Genomic DNA, 17,106 nt, shown 5'->3' on the forward strand with positions numbered 1-17,106 from the left:
GAGAAAGGCGGCGCGCGCCGCCGCGCCAGAGAGAGAGCGGCGCCCCGGCCCCCCGCGCCGCCGCTACCGCCCCCTGGCGGCCCGGCGGGCAGCCGCAGCGCGGCGGGGGGGGGACTTGAAGGGGCGGGGTGGGTGGCAAAGAGGGGGCAGCTGCCTGCAGTACTGCATGCCATGCTGTGTGCCATGGTGTGTGCCATGCTGCCTGCAGTACTGCATGCCATGCTGTGTGCCATGGTGTGTGCCATGCTGCCTGCAGTACTGCATGCCATGCTGTGTGCCATGGTGTGTGCCATGCTGCCTGCAGTACTGCATGCCATGCTGTGCGCCATGCTGCCTGCAGTACTGCATGCCATGCTGTGCGCCATGGTGTGTGCCATGCTGCCTGCAGTACTGCATGCCATGCTGTGCGCCATGGTGTGTGCCATGCTGCCTGCAGTACTGCATGCCATGCTGTGCGCCATGGTGTGTGCCATGCTGCCTGCAGTACTGCATGCCATGCTGTGCGCCATGGTGTGTGCCATGCTGCCTGCAGTACTGCATGCCATGCTGTGCGCCATGGTGTGTGCCATGCTGCCTGCAGTACTGCATGCCATGCTGTGCGCCATGGTGTGTGCCATGCTGCCTGCAGTACTGCATGCCATGCTGCCTGCACTGCTGCCTGCACTGCTGTGTGCACTGCTGCCTGCACTGCTGTGTGCCATGCTGCCTGCACTGCTGCCTGCTGTGCTGCCTGCACTGCTGTGTGCCATGCTGCCTGCCGTGCTGCCTGCAGTGCTGCCTGCACTGCTGCCTGCCATGCTGCCTGCACTGCTGTGTGCCATGCTGCCTGCAGTGCTGCCTGCAGTGCTGCCTGCACTGCTGCCTGCCGTGCTGCCTGCACTGCTGTGTGCCATGCTGCGTGCCATGCTGCCTGCACAGCTGCCTGCAGTGCTGCCTGCACAGCTGCCTGCACAGCTGCCTGCACTGCCGCCTGCCTTGCCAGCACCCTGGTGCCTTACAAGAGCCCCTCGTTAGCCGGATCCGTCCTGCATCCCCTTCATTAGTGGGACCCATCCCACACCCCCTCATTAGCCGGATCCATCCCGCACCCTATTGATTAGCTAGGCCCGTCCTGCACCCCCTCATTAGTCGGGCCCATCCTGCACCCCCTCATCAGCCGGATCCATCCTGCACCCCCTCATCAGCTGGATCCATCCTGCACCCCCTCATTAGCTGGGTCCATCCCGCACCCACTCATCAGCCAGATCCATCCTGCACCTCCTCATCAGCTGGATCCATCCTGCACCCCCTCATTAGCTGGGTCCATCCTGCACCCCCTCATCAGCCAGATCCATCCTGCACCTCCTCATCAGCTGGATCCATCCTGCACCCCCTCATTAGCTGGGTCCATCCTGCACCCCCTCATCAGCCAGATCCATCCTGCACCCCCGCATTAACTGGATCCATCCCGCACCCCCTCATTAGCCAGACCCATCCCGCACCCCCTCATTAGTGGGACCCATCCTGCACCCCCTTCATTAACCGGACCCATCCCACACCCCCTCATTAACCGGACCCATCCTGCACCCCCTCATCAGCTGGGTCCATCCCGCACCCCCCATTTTGCCGGGACTGATCCAGACCCGGGCGCCCAGAGCCGGGTGCCAACGGCCACGCTTGGCCGGCCGGGGCGGGGTGGGGGGGGTTAGAGTTTGGGGGTGTCTGGACCACCCCAGCGCTCCCCCCTGGCCAGGCTCACCTCGCCCCCCTTGGGTGGCCACAGCCCGCCGCGGCCTGGGCTGGGGGCTGGGGGCTGGGGGCCGGGGGCCGGGGGCTGGGTGCTGGGTGCTGGGGGCTGGGTGCTGGGCGCTGGGTGTTGGGTGCTGGGTGCTGGGTGCTGGGGGCTGGGGGCTGGGTGTTGGGTGCTGGGTGTTGGGTGCTGGGTGCTGGGTGCTGGGGGCCGGGGGCCAGGTGCCGGGCGCTGGGTGCTGGGGGCCGGGGGCCGGGTGCCAGGCGCTGGGTGCTGGGTGCTGGGGGCTGGGTGCTGGGTGCCGGGTGCTGGGGGCTGGGTGCCGGGGGCTGGGGGCTGGGTGTTGGGTGCTGGGTGCTGGGTGCTGGGGGCTGGGGGCTGGGGCCTGGGTGCTGGGAGCTGGGTGCTGGGGGCCGGGGGCCGGGTGCCGGGCGCTGGGTGCTGGGGGCTGGGTGCTGGGTGCTGGGAGCTGGGGGCCGGGGGCCAGGTGCCGGGCGCTGGGGGCTGGGTGTTGGGTGCTGGGTGTTGGGTGCTGGGTGCTGGGGGCTGGGGGCTGGGTGCTGGGGGCTGGGTGCTGGGCGCTGGGTGTTGGGTGCCAGGCGCTGGGTGCTGGGTGCTGGGGGCTGGGTGCTGGGTGCCGGGTGCTGGGGGCTGGGTGCCGGGGGCTGGGGGCTGGGTGTTGGGTGCTGGGTGCTGGGTGCTGGGGGCTGGGGGCTGGGGCCTGGGTGCTGGGAGCTGGGTGCTGGGGGCCGGGGGCCGGGTGCCGGGCGCTGGGTGCTGGGGGCTGGGTGCTGGGTGCTGGGAGCTGGGGGCCGGGGGCCAGGTGCCGGGCGCTGGGGGCTGGGTGTTGGGTGCTGGGTGTTGGGTGCTGGGTGCTGGGGGCTGGGGGCTGGGTGCTGGGGGCTGGGTGCTGGGCGCTGGGTGTTGGGTGCTGGGTGCTGGGTGCTGGGTGCTGGGGGCTGGGTGCCGGGCGCTGGGTGCTGGGGGCTGGGGGCTGGGAGCTGGGGGCCGGGGGCCAGGTGCCGGGCGCTGGGCGCTGGGTGCTTGGAGCTGGGTGCTCGGACCTGGGCACTGGGTGCTGGGTGCTAGGGGCTGGGTGCCGGGGGCTGGGGGCTGGGCGCTGGGTGCCGGGTGCTGGGGGCTGGGTGCCGGGGGCTGGGTGCTGGGTGCTGGGTGTTGGGTGCTGGGTGTTGGGTGCTGGGTGCTGGGTGCCGGGCGCTGGGTGCCGGGGGCTGGGTGCCGGGCGCTGGGTGCCGGGGCAGCACCCCGGGGCCGGGCCCCCGCCGCAGGCCTCATGGCGTCCCTGGGCCAGGGACTACAAGTCCCAGCGTGCTCCGGGCAGAGCACGGCCCCGCTGACGGGGGAGCCCGCTCGGTCCGGCCCCGCCATCGCAGGGCCGGGACGGGGCGGCCGCGGCCATGCTGCGCCCCAAAGCCCTCACGCAGGTGCTGAGCCAGGCCAACACCGGCGGGGTCCAGAGCACCCTGTGAGTAGGGGCTGGGGGCGAGGGGCTGCTTCCCCCCCGCCCGGGCGCGGGGGTCCCGCTCAGCGCGGGGCGATCGTGCTGCGAGGAATCGCCCACAGCCCCGCAATGCCCTGGGAATGGCCCCCCCGGGGCAGCGAGGGGGCTGCAAGGGGCACGCGTGGTGCTGGGGCCGTGCCCGGTGCGTGGTGCTGGGCCGTGCACGGTGCTGGGCCGTGCACGGTGCTGGGCCATGCACAGTGCGTGGTGCTGGGCCATGCCCGGTGCTGGGGCCGTGCCCGGTGCTGGGCCGTGCACGGTGCTGGGCCATGCACAGTGCGTGGTGCTGGGCCATGCCCGGTGCTGGGGCCGTGCCCGGTGCTGGGCCGTGCACGGTGCTGGGGCTGTGCATGGTGCTGGGGCCGTGCCCGGTGCGTGGTGCTGGGCCATGCCCTGTGCTGGGCCATGCCCGGTGCTGGGCCGTGCACGGTGCTGGGCCATGCACAGTGCCCGGTGCTGGGGCCGTGCCCGGTGCTGGGGCCATGCACGGTGCTGGGGCTGTGCCCGGTGCTGGGGCCATGCACAGTGCTGGGGCCGTGCACGGTGCGTGGTGCTGGGCCATGCACGGTGCTGGGCCATGCCCGGTGCACGGTGCTGGGCCATGCATGGTGCCAGGGCCAAGCATGGTGCTGGGGCTGTGCATGGTGCATGGTGCCAGGGCTGTGCATGGTGCCGGGGCTGTGCATGGTGCCAGGGCCTGTGCACGGTGCTGGGGTTGTGCACGGTGCTGGGGCTGTGCATGGTGCTGGGGTTGTGCACAGTGCCAGGGCCATGCACGGTGCTGGGGCTGTGCATGGTGCTGGGGTTGTGCACAGTGCCAGGGCCATGCACGGTGCTGGGGTTGTGCACCTTGCCGGGGCTGTGCATGGTGCACGGTGCCAGGACCATGCACAGTGCTGGGGCTGTGCATGGTGCTGGGGTTGTGCACGATGCCGGGGTTGTGCACGATGCCGGGGCTATGCGTGGTGCTGGGGTTGTGCACAGTGTCAGGGCCATGCACGGTGCCGGGGCTGTGCATGGTGCACAGTGCCAGGGCCACGCACGGTGCACAGTGCTTGCCTGCCAGGCTTGCACCCGGTCTGCAGCCGGTCCTGCTGCTGCAACAGGTGCAGCCACTGCAGACCCGCGCTGCCCTGCTTGGGGCTGGGGCCACCCCAGAGCTTCTTGGCTTTCAAGCTGCCCCCTCCCCTTGCCAAAATCCCCTGCAAATGGGGGGTGTCCTGGGAGCAATGCAGGGCAGGGGACGGGGCTGGGGGGGGCTCGCTCAGCCCCCTGGCACTGCAATGGGGTCCGGTACCCTGCTGGGTTTATTGCCACCGGTTCGCCCCCCCCTCCTCATTTCCAGGCTCCTGAACAACGAGGGGTCCTTGCTCGCCTACTCGGGCTACGGGGACACTGATGCCAGGGTCACCGCGGCCATCGCCAGCAACATCTGGGTGGCCTACGACAAGAACGGGCACCAGGCGTTCAACGAGGACAACCTCAAATTCATCCTCATGGACTGCATGGTACGTGGGGCTGGGGGCTGCCCTCCCCTCCCTGGGGACCCCGGCGCTGCCGCGGCCCTGGGGGTCCCCTGGCACCCCGCCGGCGGTCCCTGCCAAGCCGGGGGTGCGATGGGTGCTGTTTCTCCCTGGGCAGGAGGGGCGAGTGGCCATCACACGGGTGGCAAACCTGCTGCTCTGCATGTACGCGAAGGAGACAGTTGGATTTGGGATGCTGAAGGCCAAGGTAATGCTGGTGGGGAGGAGGCCAGGGGGCCGCAGGGCGGCATTCCCGCTGTGGGGTGGGAAAGAGCTATTGAGGAGGATGAGGATGAGGATGGGAGTGGTGGAGGAAGCTGCCGTGCCTGGGACGCCTCTTTCCTCCTTGCAGAGGCTCCTCTGTCCCGCCGTGCCAGCCCAGGCGCCGCACCGCACCTTTTTAAGGCTCTAAAAAGAAATATAAATTAAAATAAGCACGCGGGCGATGTGCGCGCAGGTTGCAAAATGTGCCTCGGCACCGCTCACGCCGCTCTCTGCTCGCAGGCGCAGGCGCTGGTCCAGTACCTGGAGGAGCCGCTCACGCAGGTGGCCGCATCCTGAGCACGGGAGCCGAGGGGCTCGGAGTTGCCGCCGTGCAAAGGCCGTTTGCTTTGATGCCATCGCTGGCGCGGGTTGCGGGGGTGAATGGCCCCACGGGCATCCCGGAGCTCGGTCTTGGTTTGGTGCGGCCTTTAAAAATAAGGTGGGGGGAGCAAAAAAATGCGGGAGGGGAATAAAAGTGTGTCTGCTGCTTGCGTCCTTCTGTGTCTCTTGTGAATAAAAGGAGGAGCTGGGGGGTAACGCACGCCTGGCCGGGCTTGGGGGTACTCGGGCTGCCCGCAGCTCCGCAATGAGCCGTCGCCCTGGGGAAAAACTGGGCAGGGGGTTCGAGGGGCTGCTCCTGTCAAGGGGGAGCGGGTGCAACAGAGCTGAGCCCCCCTGCACCCCTGCCCGGCTGCATTGGGGTGGTGGGGGGTGGCGGGGGCTCCTTCCCTTCCCCAGTTTCCCCGGCTTTCACACGATGGCAGCAGAGGCGAGGAAACGCGTCCGCAGCCGGTTGGAGCCAGGCTGAGCGGGGGGCTCTGCTTCTGGCCCGGCCGCCCACGCTGCCCCAGCTCGCCCCGCGCTCCGGCCTGCGCCGGCCTCAGCGGCCAGGATCAGGCCCCGGCTCCTCCTCCGGCCGCCCCGTGACGGTCCCAGGGGTGACACTACCTGCCCAACCTGCGCTGCGACACCCGGTCCCACCCCTTGAGTCAACCCGCCGCCCTGCACCGCCAACCCGGCCGGCCTTGCCATCGCTCCCCTGGACCCTCCTTGCTCCCCCAGACCCTGCTCGCTTCCCACTCGCTTCCCGATAGAGAAGAAACTTTGCCCCCTCCATCTCCTCCCTCGGCGCCCAGCCCGCCCTGCACCGTCCGCTCGAGGCTTTGCAGCGGGAAGGAGGAAACCAAGCGGCGGCAGCCCCGGCAAGGGCGGGCGGCAGCTGGGGCGACATGGGCAGCGCCGAGGAGGATTATAACTTTGTCTTCAAGGGTGAGTCCTGGGCTCGACGCGAACCCCCCCCATCCCCAAAAGAGACGGAGCGGGAGGCCAGGGGCTGCGGGGAGGGAATTGAGGTGCCTTCCCCCCCCGGGCTGCCATGTCCTGAATGTGTTGTTGACTTCTCCCCGCAGCTCCGGTGTGCGCCGGGAGTTGCGAAGGGTCAGGGTATCGGGGAGCCGGCACCGGCCTCGGCCGCGTCCCCGGCTGACGGCAGCGGGGTCAGGGCTGGCGAACGGCACTGGGGTCCGCGGGGGCACGGGGAGACCCGTGCCCACCCCGAGGCCGCACACGCGGGACGCCGGGCGAATTGCTGGCATGCGGGGGGGGCTGAGCATGCGAGACATAAACTCCGTGCAAGCTCATTAACCCCTGAAAGCGGGCGTTTAAAAGTCCTGCTGCGGTGACCTGGGTGGTGGCACACGCAGAGGACGCGGGGGTCAAACCTGAGCTGGAGAAACAGGGGCGCAGCCTCATGCCCCCCAGCTTGAGCTCTGCGGGCAAGGGGCCCCGGCGTCCTGCGTGGGCTGGGCGCTGCTGGCCAGACCCCGCTGGACCTCGGTGTTCCCCTTGGGCAAGTGGAGATGGACGGGCTCCGGTGTGCCGCCAGTCCTGGGCGCCCACCGCAGTGGCGTGAGCCGGGGCTTGCCAGCGTCCTCGCCTTGCTACTGCTGCCCGGAGCCTGGTAGCCAAGAACCCCCCGAACGGCGCTGGGGCCACGGCAGCAGACGGGGAGCATGGGTGGGCTCAGCAGACGTGGCTCAGCCACACTGTAAGGGCTGAGAGCTCGTGAGGCAGGGACGGGACCCCCGTTTGCTGATGGAGCGACCACGCCGGGTGTTGTACCCGCGTTCCTGCTCAGCCTCCATGCCCAGGTCTGGGGTCATCAGGCGACGGGGGATGCCTGTGCACCCCGTGCCGGCAGCTGCGGTGCTCCGGCTGCCACGTGCCAGGGCAACAAGCTGCTGGCTGGTCTGGCTCGGGTCAGAAAGGGTTTTTTGAATTAGCGAAGCATCTTGGAGCAGCCCTCTCCCCTCCTCGACAGCTCCAGTGGGCTTTCTCCCTTCCTTCCGCAGTCGTCCTGATCGGGGAGTCTGGGGTGGGCAAAACCAACCTGCTCTCCCGCTTCACCCGCAATGAGTTCAACCACGACAGCCGCACCACCATTGGCGTGGAGTTCTCCACCCGCACTGTCCTGGTGGGAGACGCCATGGTGAAGGCTCAGATCTGGGACACGGCCGGGCTGGAGCGGTACCGCGCCATCACCTCCGCGTAAGGATGGGATGCCTGAAATCGGGGCTGCCCCCGGTACCTGGGTGGTGATGCCCTCGTAGTTGAGCCCCACAGGTGAGGATGCTGTGGGGGGTGTCCGGAGCATGGGGTGATGGTGGGGTTCTCCCATAGGTATTACCGGGGGGCCGTGGGTGCGCTGGTCGTCTTTGACATCACCAAGCACCAGACGTACGACGTGGTGGACCGCTGGCTGAAGGAGCTGTACGACCACGCCGAGCCCAGCATCGTTGTCATGCTGGTGGGGAACAAGACCGACCTTGCGCAGACTCGGGAGGTGCCCATGGAGGAGGCGAAAATGTTTGCAGGTACGGGCTGGCACCCCGCCGCGGGGCTGGGTCTTGGGATCCTCCCTGGTAGCAGGGACCCGCACCAACGCGGGCACCCGAACATCTCTAAAGGGGCTCCGAAATGGAGCCGTGCCCTCGCCAGGGTCTGCAGTCGTCTCGAGGGACTCCTCTCCTTGCAGACAACAACGGGCTGCTGTTTGTCGAGACCTCGGCGCTGGACTCCACCAACGTCGAGCAGGCGTTCGAGACCATCCTGAAGGGTACATGCACGGGCACCGTGGTGCAGCGGGGTTCCGGGGACCGGGGCGTTGCGGGGTCCCTTACCGGGGACGCAGGGCCGGGCAGAGGATGTGCGGCGCGTCTCTCCTCTGCCCTCCTCCACGTGAGCTCTTTGGGGCTGGTTTCAGTGTTGTCTTTCTGGCTGGTTTGGTTTCTGGCCTTTCGTGTTGGGCGTTTCGCTCTCTGCACCCATGGCTTTGTTCTCATGGCCCCCGGGCATCCCCGAAGCCCCGGGGGCTCCTTCTCCCCCTGTAATCTCCGGTCCCCCTTCCTGTTATCCTGCGCTCCTGACTCAACGTCTCCAGCACCCTGCTGAACCGGCCGCGGGGACCTGGGGGGACAGGGATGGAGAGGGGTCATGCTTGGCCAGGAGCACCTCTCCAGGAATGGCAGCCAGCAGCATCGGGGCAGGAGCACGGCGAGGTGCACCATGCCGTGCCGTGCCGTACAGTGCCGAGCCAGCCTGGCCCGGCGAGCTGCCAGCACTGGCACAGGGTGAAGCACTAATCCCAGGTTGGGCAAGAGGAAATTGCCTAAGCGCAGGGTGTTCCCCAGGCACCACAGGGATGCAACTTGGGGGAGCTGCTCCCTTGTCACCCCTCAACACGTCCCCTCTGCTGCATAAAGGGGAAGGAGAGGTGCCGACATGCCAAGCAGCGGGCCAGCAGGCGAGCAACGGGGGCTGCAGGCTCGAAGCTGTCCCTGCTCCCCCGGGGGACCCTTGGCTGACGCACAGACGTCCCCCCGGCACCTCGTGTTTTGCAGAGATCTTCCACAAAGTGCAGAAGCAGAAGCAGAGGAGCAGCCAAAGCAACACGGTGTCGCTTGCCAGCGAGAGCCCGGAGAGCACGGCCCCAGCGCAGACGGAGAAGCGCCCGTGCTGCGTGGCCCTCTGAGCTGGCCGGGCACCCCGGGAAGCCCCCGGGGACCCCCACAGCCCCGGGACGTGCCAGTGGCGTAGAGCTGGGTCTGCCTCTGCGCAGACTCGTCTGGCCACCGGCACAGGCTGGTGTCACCCAGCCTGCGGTGCCACCCCCGTCCTGGGGCAGCGGGGACCAGACGGTGGCTAAATTCTGCCATAAACGGTGAGAAGCGCCAGTGCCAGCAGCTCTGCTCTGTCTGCTTCGTTTTTGCTGGGTCCTGATTAGCATCACCACCATCACGCACGGACCTCCCAGCCCCTCCGGACCCGCGGTGCAAAGGACTCGGATACCCCCGAGGCACTGCTGGGGAAGGAAGGAGCCAGGCGGTTCTGGCCAGCGTCGTGCCAGCGACGGGAGCCGCTCCGATTGCGTCTGGCCCTGGGGTTGCTCCCGCGGGGCCACGCTGTGCCACGCGCTGGGGATGTGGCTGTCCCCGCAGGTCTCCATCCCCACCGGGGACTGCTCTGGGGTCATCCCAAGCCCTAAGGAGCGAAGTGGCAGTCCTCGGCACACCTCTGTCCCCATCCCAGCCATGGGACAAGGGTGACGGCAGGACCTGGCGAAGGTCCCTCCCATCTGCACGGTGGGACAGGGCTCAGTGCAGAGCCTGGTGCCAAGGGACCCGGGAGCAGCTCCGTGTCCAGCACAACGGTGACGCAACCATTAAAGGACTTGCGAAATGCAGGTTGGCTGAGCTGGAATTCCTGCGTGTTTGTGGTCCCATCCCCTGATCCCCATCTCCATGACATGCTGGAGGTTGCGGTCACCCAGGCAGCCCAGCGCGATGCTGTGGTCCCCCTGCACCCCCTCCTCACACAACCTTTCCCAGTCCACCTCCCCACGCCCTCGATGGCTTATAGGGGACGGCTGGCAGTTTATCCGTCCAAACCGTGACTTGGCCTCAGCCAGTTATCCAAAAGCCCTCAGAAATGGGAGAATTGCTGCTGGATTCTCCATATTTTCCTCTCGTTCGGGGCACTCGCTTTCCCTTTGTACCGCGCAAGACGTGTGGCCCAGCTCCCATTTCGCGTCCGTGGTTCTGCATGGAGACCGTGGCCATGACCGTCCCCATCGGTGGCACAGGTGCGCGCGGTGGTGGCCTTTCCCTGCTGCCGTGCAGCACTTTGCGTGAGGCCACCCCGATGCGACGCGCCCCAGAGCCCTGGGGGAAAGCACGGCGGTGCCGAGCAGGGAGCAGAGCCCTCGCCCATGGGAGCAGCCGCATACCTGCCCCCTCTCCCCTTACCTGGCCTAGGTGAGCACACCTGGGCGGTGACGGGCAGCCCTGGCCGCCAATGGGTGCGGAGGAGGAAGGGCTGTGGCCACCAATGGGGGCTCAGGGGACAGCCCCTGCCAGGGCTGGGATAAGGCCCGGAAATCCCAGTTGTCCCAGTGGGAGTAAGGCTGTGGTGCTGGGCGAGATGCGGGGCAAGGACGATGAGTACGACTACCTCTTCAAAGGTGGGTCTCCCGCCCTGCTTGTGCTGCTCTGGCCATGCCTGCAATGAGTTGTGCTCGGTCTCAGCCTGCTGCGGGCGGTGCTGCGTCCATGCAGCGCCCTCGGGATGGAGCCGGGGCTTTGGCTTGTGCTGGGATACAACACACTGCTCCCAGTACTGGGGACCTGGGGGAGCTTGCTGGGGTGCTCCCCTGTGCTGGGCGGAGGGGTGGTGGGTACTGGTGGTGCTGGGGCCTCAGGCTGGAGGCTGAAACGCTGCCGTGGTCCGAGGGTTTGCATAGAGCTGGTCTGTGGCTGCTGGGTGTGGGTGGCTGGCCGTGGCCCTAGCGCTAATTAAAGCCGCTCGTTACTGCTGCGGGAGGGCTCTGGAGCCCTCCCCTGGGTGCAGCATCCAGGGGAGGGGTGGCCGTGCCCGTGGCAGCGTGCTGGTCCCCGGCGCAGCCCGAGGAGGCAGGGGTGGTGGGGATCACTGGTCCCTGTGGCACCGCGGGTGCTGTGCCGGCTCCCGAGCCCCTCTGAGCGGGTTTGGGTGCCCTCCCCTGCGTGGCTGGGCTGGGAGGAGCAGTTCTGGGGGCTGAGGGAGCAATCCCAAGAGGAAAAGCTGTGCTGCTCGCCCAGCTGCGGTTAAGGAAAGGGATCCAGGGCTCCGAGGTCGTCCTTCCCGGTGCTGGTCACGGTGTCACCTCTCCGGTGTGCAAGGGGGGATGGGGCTGGGCCCTTGGAGGCACAACGTTGGTTTTCCCGGCTGTAGGAGCCCAGCGTCCCTGTGGAGCATCCCCATCCGAGCTGCCATCCCCTGTGCATGCCGGCTTTCTCTGCTGTTAGCAGCTCTCCCCTTGCACTGGCCGCCGTGCCGTGGCGTTGGGGGAAGCCAGGGGACAGCTTGGCAATGTCACAACTTCCCGAGCAATAAAAGCTGGGGAGTGAGATCACCCGGCGGCCGGCCGTGAGTCAGCCTCCCTTGTGCAGCCCTGCCAGAAAGGCCGCGAGTAATTCCAGCCACCGACACGACAGTAGCCCCTGGCTCCTCGCACACCTCCCCTGGCCCCTGCCCAGGAAAATCCTCCTCTCCGGAGTTATTCTGGGACCTGGCGAGGGGGAAACTCTGATGCAGCCGGAGCTGGGTCATGCCTTGGAGCAAGGCTCCGGGCAGGAGCTGCTCCGGCTGGCGCGTCCTTTGCTTCTCACCCAGCGTTGCGTTAGCAGAGCGGCTCTGGGATGGCCCCGGCGCGTTGTCCTCCTGGGGGGCCCGTCCCTTCCCTGTGATCCTATGGGAGCCAGGGCTGAGGGCAGCTCGGCGCTGGGCTCTGCATTCCCCTCCTCAGTCTCGTGGTGATCTCTGGAGTCCTTAAAAAAAGAAGAGAACTCAGTTTTGAATGTGAGGTCTGCTCGTCCCTCCTGAAGTAGGAGGAAAGTCCAAGGGAGACGCAATGTTTAGGGGCACGGAGCTGGGCCAGTGGTCTCTGGGGTTAGCCGGCTCTGCTGAGACCAGCTTCTCCCCCTGAGAAATGGGAGGTGGGCACCGCTCGAAGCAGCGTTATCCTGATTTCCACTGCGATGGGAGCATCAGCTGCCGCCTTCTGTTGCAAAGCACGATGCAAGTTCCAGCTGTGCTCAGGGGAAGGCCCTGGATGCTCCGGGAGGGGCTCGGGATAGATGAGAAACGGCCCTGGGCATGGCTGCTCCTTGGACCCTTCCTCGGGGCCCCTGTGCGGAGCTCCAGGCTCTTTCCATCCCTGCCTCCGGGATGTGGTGCGTCGAGGGTGTTTCACCGGCGCTCACGGGGTGCGTGCTCGCCACCTTCGACAGCTCAACGCTGCGTGTTCAGAGGCAGCCAGGGCTGAGTGCGCCCAACGCTTTCGTGCGTGGGGTGGAGGGTGCTGCTCGAGTCCCTCTTGCCCTTCAAGCTCAGGGGCTGGGCACGTACCCCCTCTGCAGCGAGGTGCCCGGGAGGCTGCTGGATCCCCGCCCCATCCAACCCCTCCCTGCATCCCTGGCGCGGTGCAAAGCCCGCAGGAACGTGCCGTGGCCGTGGCAGGCTGCGCAAGGTCAGCGTCTGCCCCGGCATGGGCTGGCTCTGCTCCTTCCTCCCTCCCCCAGCCCAGTTCCCTCAGGCTTTCCTATTCCCATACGTTTTTTGCTGGCTGCAAGGGTGATGCAGCACGGCACGCTCGTGCCTCAGTTTCCCCTGGCCGTACTTTCGTGCTGTCTCCTGGCAGGCAGGGCTCTTGCGGGCACCAGCAGCGCTGCCCTCCTGTCCCCGGGCCATGGAGGTGCTCGGGGCCGCGGGCAGCGGGAGCACGGCACTGCCGGCATAGGGGATGCGGCAGTTGAGCCGGGGGAAGTGGCAACTTCCCGTTGATTAAACGCCAAGCCTGGATCAAAGCAGCGAGGCTTGGTAAGCGTTAACGAACCTTGCTCCTCGCTGGCCTGCATTTTTGTACCGGTTTGGCCAGGGTAGCCCAGACTGTCATGGTCCTCCTGGGCCTCCACGTAGCACGCAGCGGCTTTCAGTGCTGCGTGGAGGAGCCACCCTCCCCTCTGTCACCAGCTGCCCTGACACGCTGGTTGCCAGCAAGGCTCCGGCGCCTTCCAGCCACCCTCGGTGGTCACAGGGAGCCGCTCCGCACGCTGTCGGGCTTCGTGGAGCAATGCTATTCACTGGCTGCCCTGCAACGAGGGTTTTGGCAAGGGGGTGGCTACGTTGGCGGAGGCTTTGCATCCCAGCCCGTGCAAGGGAGCCAAACGCCTAGGAGCTGGAGCCAGTGGGGAAGGGGTTATCCAGGACGCGGAGCAACATCCTTGGAAGATGGTGGCTCCTGAGCCTCGAATGACTGCGGATGCATCTTGCTGCAAACCCCAGGCAAAGCCTGCAGCGTGCTTTGCAGCCCTGGCGATGAGTGCCACGGCGTGGCGTGCCCGGTGGTCCCTTGCTGGTGTCGCTGCTCCGGCGTTCTCGCCGGCGTGGTCACTGGATGGTTGCGATGTCAGCCCTGCCGTTGTCTGATCCCGGTGGGAAGTGTCCCCCAAGCTCGGTCCCACAAGGGTGGGTGAAGCGAAGCGGGCTGCGTTTGAGTGCACCTGGAGAATGAACAGAATCAGAAAGGGGGGATTAAAATTTAAAAAAAAAAAAAATCAAAACCTGTTGAGTCATAAACTCAACAAACTTGACAGAGGAGCTGCGTGATAAAGCCTCCCCAGAGCCTGTTGCACCAGGTTTTACAGGAACCGGCCAGATCTGGGACAGGCAGAAAATGCACTTAAGCCCCCACCCAGGGACTTCCCGGCTCATGGGCTGGACCAGTAGCAGCAGAGGAGGAGGAGGAGGAGGAGGAGGATGCTTCCTTTCAGCCCAGGTCTTTAAGTCCTCTCATGTGCCCTCAGGGTTGGCGCTTGGGCTGGAAAAAGGAGACCCAGTTCTGCTTGGCCCCTCTGGCCTGGCTGTCTCCACACAGGTCCTGGCTCTGGTTTTCCGCCTGGGCTGTGTACGTAGGTGCGTACGGGCGCCTTCCCGTCCCTGGTGCTGGGAAGGAAACCCCGGCAACATCCAGGCCGTGGCAGGAATTTTCTTGAGGGGTATTTACAGGTGGCTGCTGGCCCTGCTCCCCGCGTGCAGCTTCTCCCTGGGTGAAATGGAGGTGGGGCAGATGGGGAGACCCTCCATCCCTGCCAGGCCGGGCGGTTTTGGGGGTTTGCTGGGCTGGTCGGCACTGCAGGGTGCAAATGCCTTTGCTGGGTGTGCGGGGCGGGGGGCTGACACTGTGCTTGTGCCCCCCCAGTTGTGCTCATCGGGGACTCTGGGGTGGGGAAGAGCAACCTGCTCTCGCGCTTCACCCGCAATGAGTTCAACCTGGAGAGCAAGAGCACCATCGGGGTGGAGTTTGCCACAAGGAGCATCCAGGTGGACAACAAGACCGTGAAGGCTCAGATCTGGGACACGGCCGGGCAGGAGCGCTACCGGGCCATCACCTCGGCGTGAGTTTTCTTGCTCCCCACCTGGATCCCTCACCTGGGGCCCTGCTGTGACCCCGTCCCCTCGTTGTCCCCCAGGTATTACCGGGGAGCGGTGGGAGCTCTGCTCGTCTACGACATCGCCAAGTACCTGACCTACGAGAACGCCGAGCGCTGGCTGAAGGAGCTGCAGGAGCACGCCGACGCCAACATCGTCATCATGCTGGTGGGCAACAAGAGCGACCTGCGGCACCTGCGGGCTGTGCCCACCGACGAGGCCAGGAGCTTTGCAGGTATCTCCCCCGTCCTGCCCCGTCCTGCCCGTCCCGGGGCAGGTGTAGCTCATGGCACCCGCCTGAGCTCGCCCCGTCCTTGCAGAGAAGAACGGGCTGTCCTTCCTCGAGACGTCTGCTCTGGACTCCACCAATGTGGAGACGGCTTTTCACAACATCCTCTCGGGTAAGGGGCCGCCAAGAAAGTGGGGAACAGAGATGGTTTGGGGCGTTGTGTCCTCCCAGGACCCTGCTGGGGACCCTGGCTGTGCGTTCTGGGGTGGGATCCTGCTCCCCTGGATGGGGACATGCGGGCATTTGCACCCCTTGAGCCGTGTGTTTTGGGAGGGGGCAGCTCCCCCACTGAAATATATACTTAAAGAAATGTTTTTGTGGGTTTTTTTTTTTCTTTCTTCTCTCTCTGCTGCCAGAGATCTACCGCATCATGTCCCAGAGGCAGATGACCGGGCAGCCGGAGTCAGAGTTCGGCCCCACCACGACCATCGAGCCCATCCGGGTGCTGCCCACGCAGCAGGAGGGCAGGCAGGGGCCCTGCTGCCAGAACATCTGAGCCCCCTGGGGTGCCCCCACCCTGACACCCCCCACCACCACCACCCAGCACCCGGCGGCCTCACGCTTCTCACCCTCTACCTCTGCCGGCTGCAGCTCCCCAGAACCGGGCAGCCTGGTGCCTGCTCCCGCACGGCTGCTCTTGTGTGCACCATCACGCTGCCTGTGCGCTGCCCTCCTTGTGTTTTATGTAGGACCTACAGAAATGGGGAGGGGAGGAGAAGCATCAGGGTCCCTCCCCATGGTTTGGGACATGCCATCCCCTCGTGTCCCTGCTTCCTCTAAGCCCTGAAGGCACAGTCACCGGGTGACTCAGGGTGGCACTGAACAAGCCCAAACCTTGCGCCTCCCTTGTTGGGTGCCACATTTCTGCGGCACCCCTGGGTGCAGCCCTTCAGGGTGGGGTGGGGAGGTGGACACTGGGTGCACCCTTCCTTTGCCTGGTGAAGCGAGCAGCAACATGACCGCCTGCACCCAGCCCTGCCCCTTCGTCCCCAGGGGCTGGGTGTGCCTCGGGGTGCTGCGGGGGCAGCAGCGGGACACCCCGGTGTTCGGGGGTGACGCCCTGCTCGTGCCTGGGAGGACACGAAGGAAGGCTTTGAGGCGTGCCTGCGGCACAGCCGCGGCGCAGGGAGAAGCTGCGCCTCTCCCACTGGAGCCGGGACCTGGGGGGCACGTGCTTCGGGGGGAGCCCCGCGGAGGGGACAAGGGGGTCCCAGGGCTTTGGTGGGTGGGAGGCTGCGGGAGGGCGCCGGGTCCCTGCGCACACCTCCCCGTGGTGCCGGCGCCCGGGGTCCCTGGGCTCTGGCCTGCGAGGAGCCTCCTGCGTGACTCGAGCCTGCTCCACTCGAGTGTTTTGTCACTGGTGGCTGGGGGCTGGTGACAGCGTGGCCCAGCCTGGGGACATGGCTGCCACTAGATGGAGCGTCTGCTGCGCCCACAGGGTGGCATGGCCCCGCTCCCCTGCCTGGGGGACAGGGCGACATCGCCCAGGGTGCTGGGACGGACTGGGCTGAGCCCCGTGCCACTGTCAGCGGGTGATTGGCAGGTGTCAATCAAGAGGGGTGCAGGTGCCGCGGTGGCCTTGCTGGGAGAGCCTGTCCCTTCCCATTAGCCCCGGTGTGGGAGCGCGTCCCCCGTCACAGCACGGGGTTTGGGGGGGCTCTGTCTCTCCATGGCGGTCACCCCGTCTCTCTCAGCTGTGCCGGCAGGATCTGTGCCCGGGGCTTGCCTTGGGGCGCCATTTATCAATGAAACAGGAATTGGGGCAAAATCCCCAAATAAAGTTGCTGCTGGAGGCTCTTCCTCTCTCTGCAAGGGTCCTTCCTTGAGGCCAGGAGCTGCCCCAGCTCCGGCCCCGCGCTTGGGCGCGGAGCAGCTGGGCAGCATCCCCAAGCGATGAAGGGGATGAAGGGCACGAGAGGCGAGGAAGAAGAGGGGCAGGGAGGGAGGTGTGACCATAGCCTGGGCAAGGGGGTGTCTTGCTGGGAGGCTGGAGGGGAGAGCTTGAAATTCAGGCTCAGAGGCGCAGGTTGGATCCTGCTGCCGTGGCGCGGGGGTGCACGAACCGGGCGCGGAAACGGCTGCGCCGCGCGGGTGCCGGCCCCCTTTGGGTTGAGCTCGCCCCTTTTTTTCCAGCCGACAGCGCAACCGCCCCAGCCCTGGCACGGCATCTTCACCTTGGCTTGAGCCATCGTGGCGCAGCGTGTCCCTGCGCCGCAGCACTGCTCTGTCCCAGAGGCAGCCGCGTCCCCGAGCT

The 17,106-nt window shown here is 66.7% G+C and overlaps 3 protein-coding genes across 4 annotated transcripts; all 3 read left to right on the forward strand.

Annotated features, from left to right (window-relative positions):
* Nucleotides 1–3,147: 3,147 nt before the first annotated feature.
* On the forward strand, nt 3,148–5,395 carry LAMTOR2 (late endosomal/lysosomal adaptor, MAPK and MTOR activator 2). 2 transcript variants are annotated; one of them, XM_075724408.1, is made up of 4 exons: nt 3,148–3,215; nt 4,597–4,759; nt 4,893–4,982; nt 5,279–5,395. In XM_075724408.1, the coding sequence occupies exons 1-4, from the start codon at nt 3,148–3,150 to the stop codon at nt 5,333–5,335; spliced, it is 378 nt and encodes a 125-aa protein (XP_075580523.1). In that variant the 3' UTR covers nt 5,336–5,395. The 2 variants fall into 2 exon arrangements, with proteins under 2 accessions (XP_075580523.1, XP_075580524.1); XM_075724409.1 differs by lacking the exon at nt 4,893–4,982.
* Nucleotides 5,396–6,267: 872 nt separating this feature from the next.
* Nucleotides 6,268–9,068, forward strand: RAB25 (RAB25, member RAS oncogene family). The gene is made up of 5 exons (XM_075724293.1): nt 6,268–6,307; nt 7,390–7,585; nt 7,718–7,911; nt 8,073–8,153; nt 8,938–9,068. Exons 1-5 carry the CDS (start codon nt 6,268–6,270, stop codon nt 9,066–9,068), a joined length of 642 nt encoding a protein of 213 aa, XP_075580408.1.
* A 1,448-nt stretch (nt 9,069–10,516) lies between these two features.
* LOC104030589 (ras-related protein Rab-11A) lies at nt 10,517–15,348 on the forward strand. Its single transcript, XM_075724604.1, has 6 exons — nt 10,517–10,556; nt 13,939–14,043; nt 14,334–14,529; nt 14,605–14,798; nt 14,884–14,964; nt 15,209–15,348. The coding sequence occupies exons 1-6, from the start codon at nt 10,517–10,519 to the stop codon at nt 15,346–15,348; spliced, it is 756 nt and encodes a 251-aa protein (XP_075580719.1).
* Nucleotides 15,349–17,106: the final 1,758 nt, after the last annotated feature.

This window comes from Pelecanus crispus, chromosome 22 (genome assembly GCF_030463565.1).
Source record: "Pelecanus crispus isolate bPelCri1 chromosome 22, bPelCri1.pri, whole genome shotgun sequence".
Lineage (NCBI taxonomy): Eukaryota > Metazoa > Chordata > Aves > Pelecaniformes > Pelecanidae > Pelecanus > Pelecanus crispus.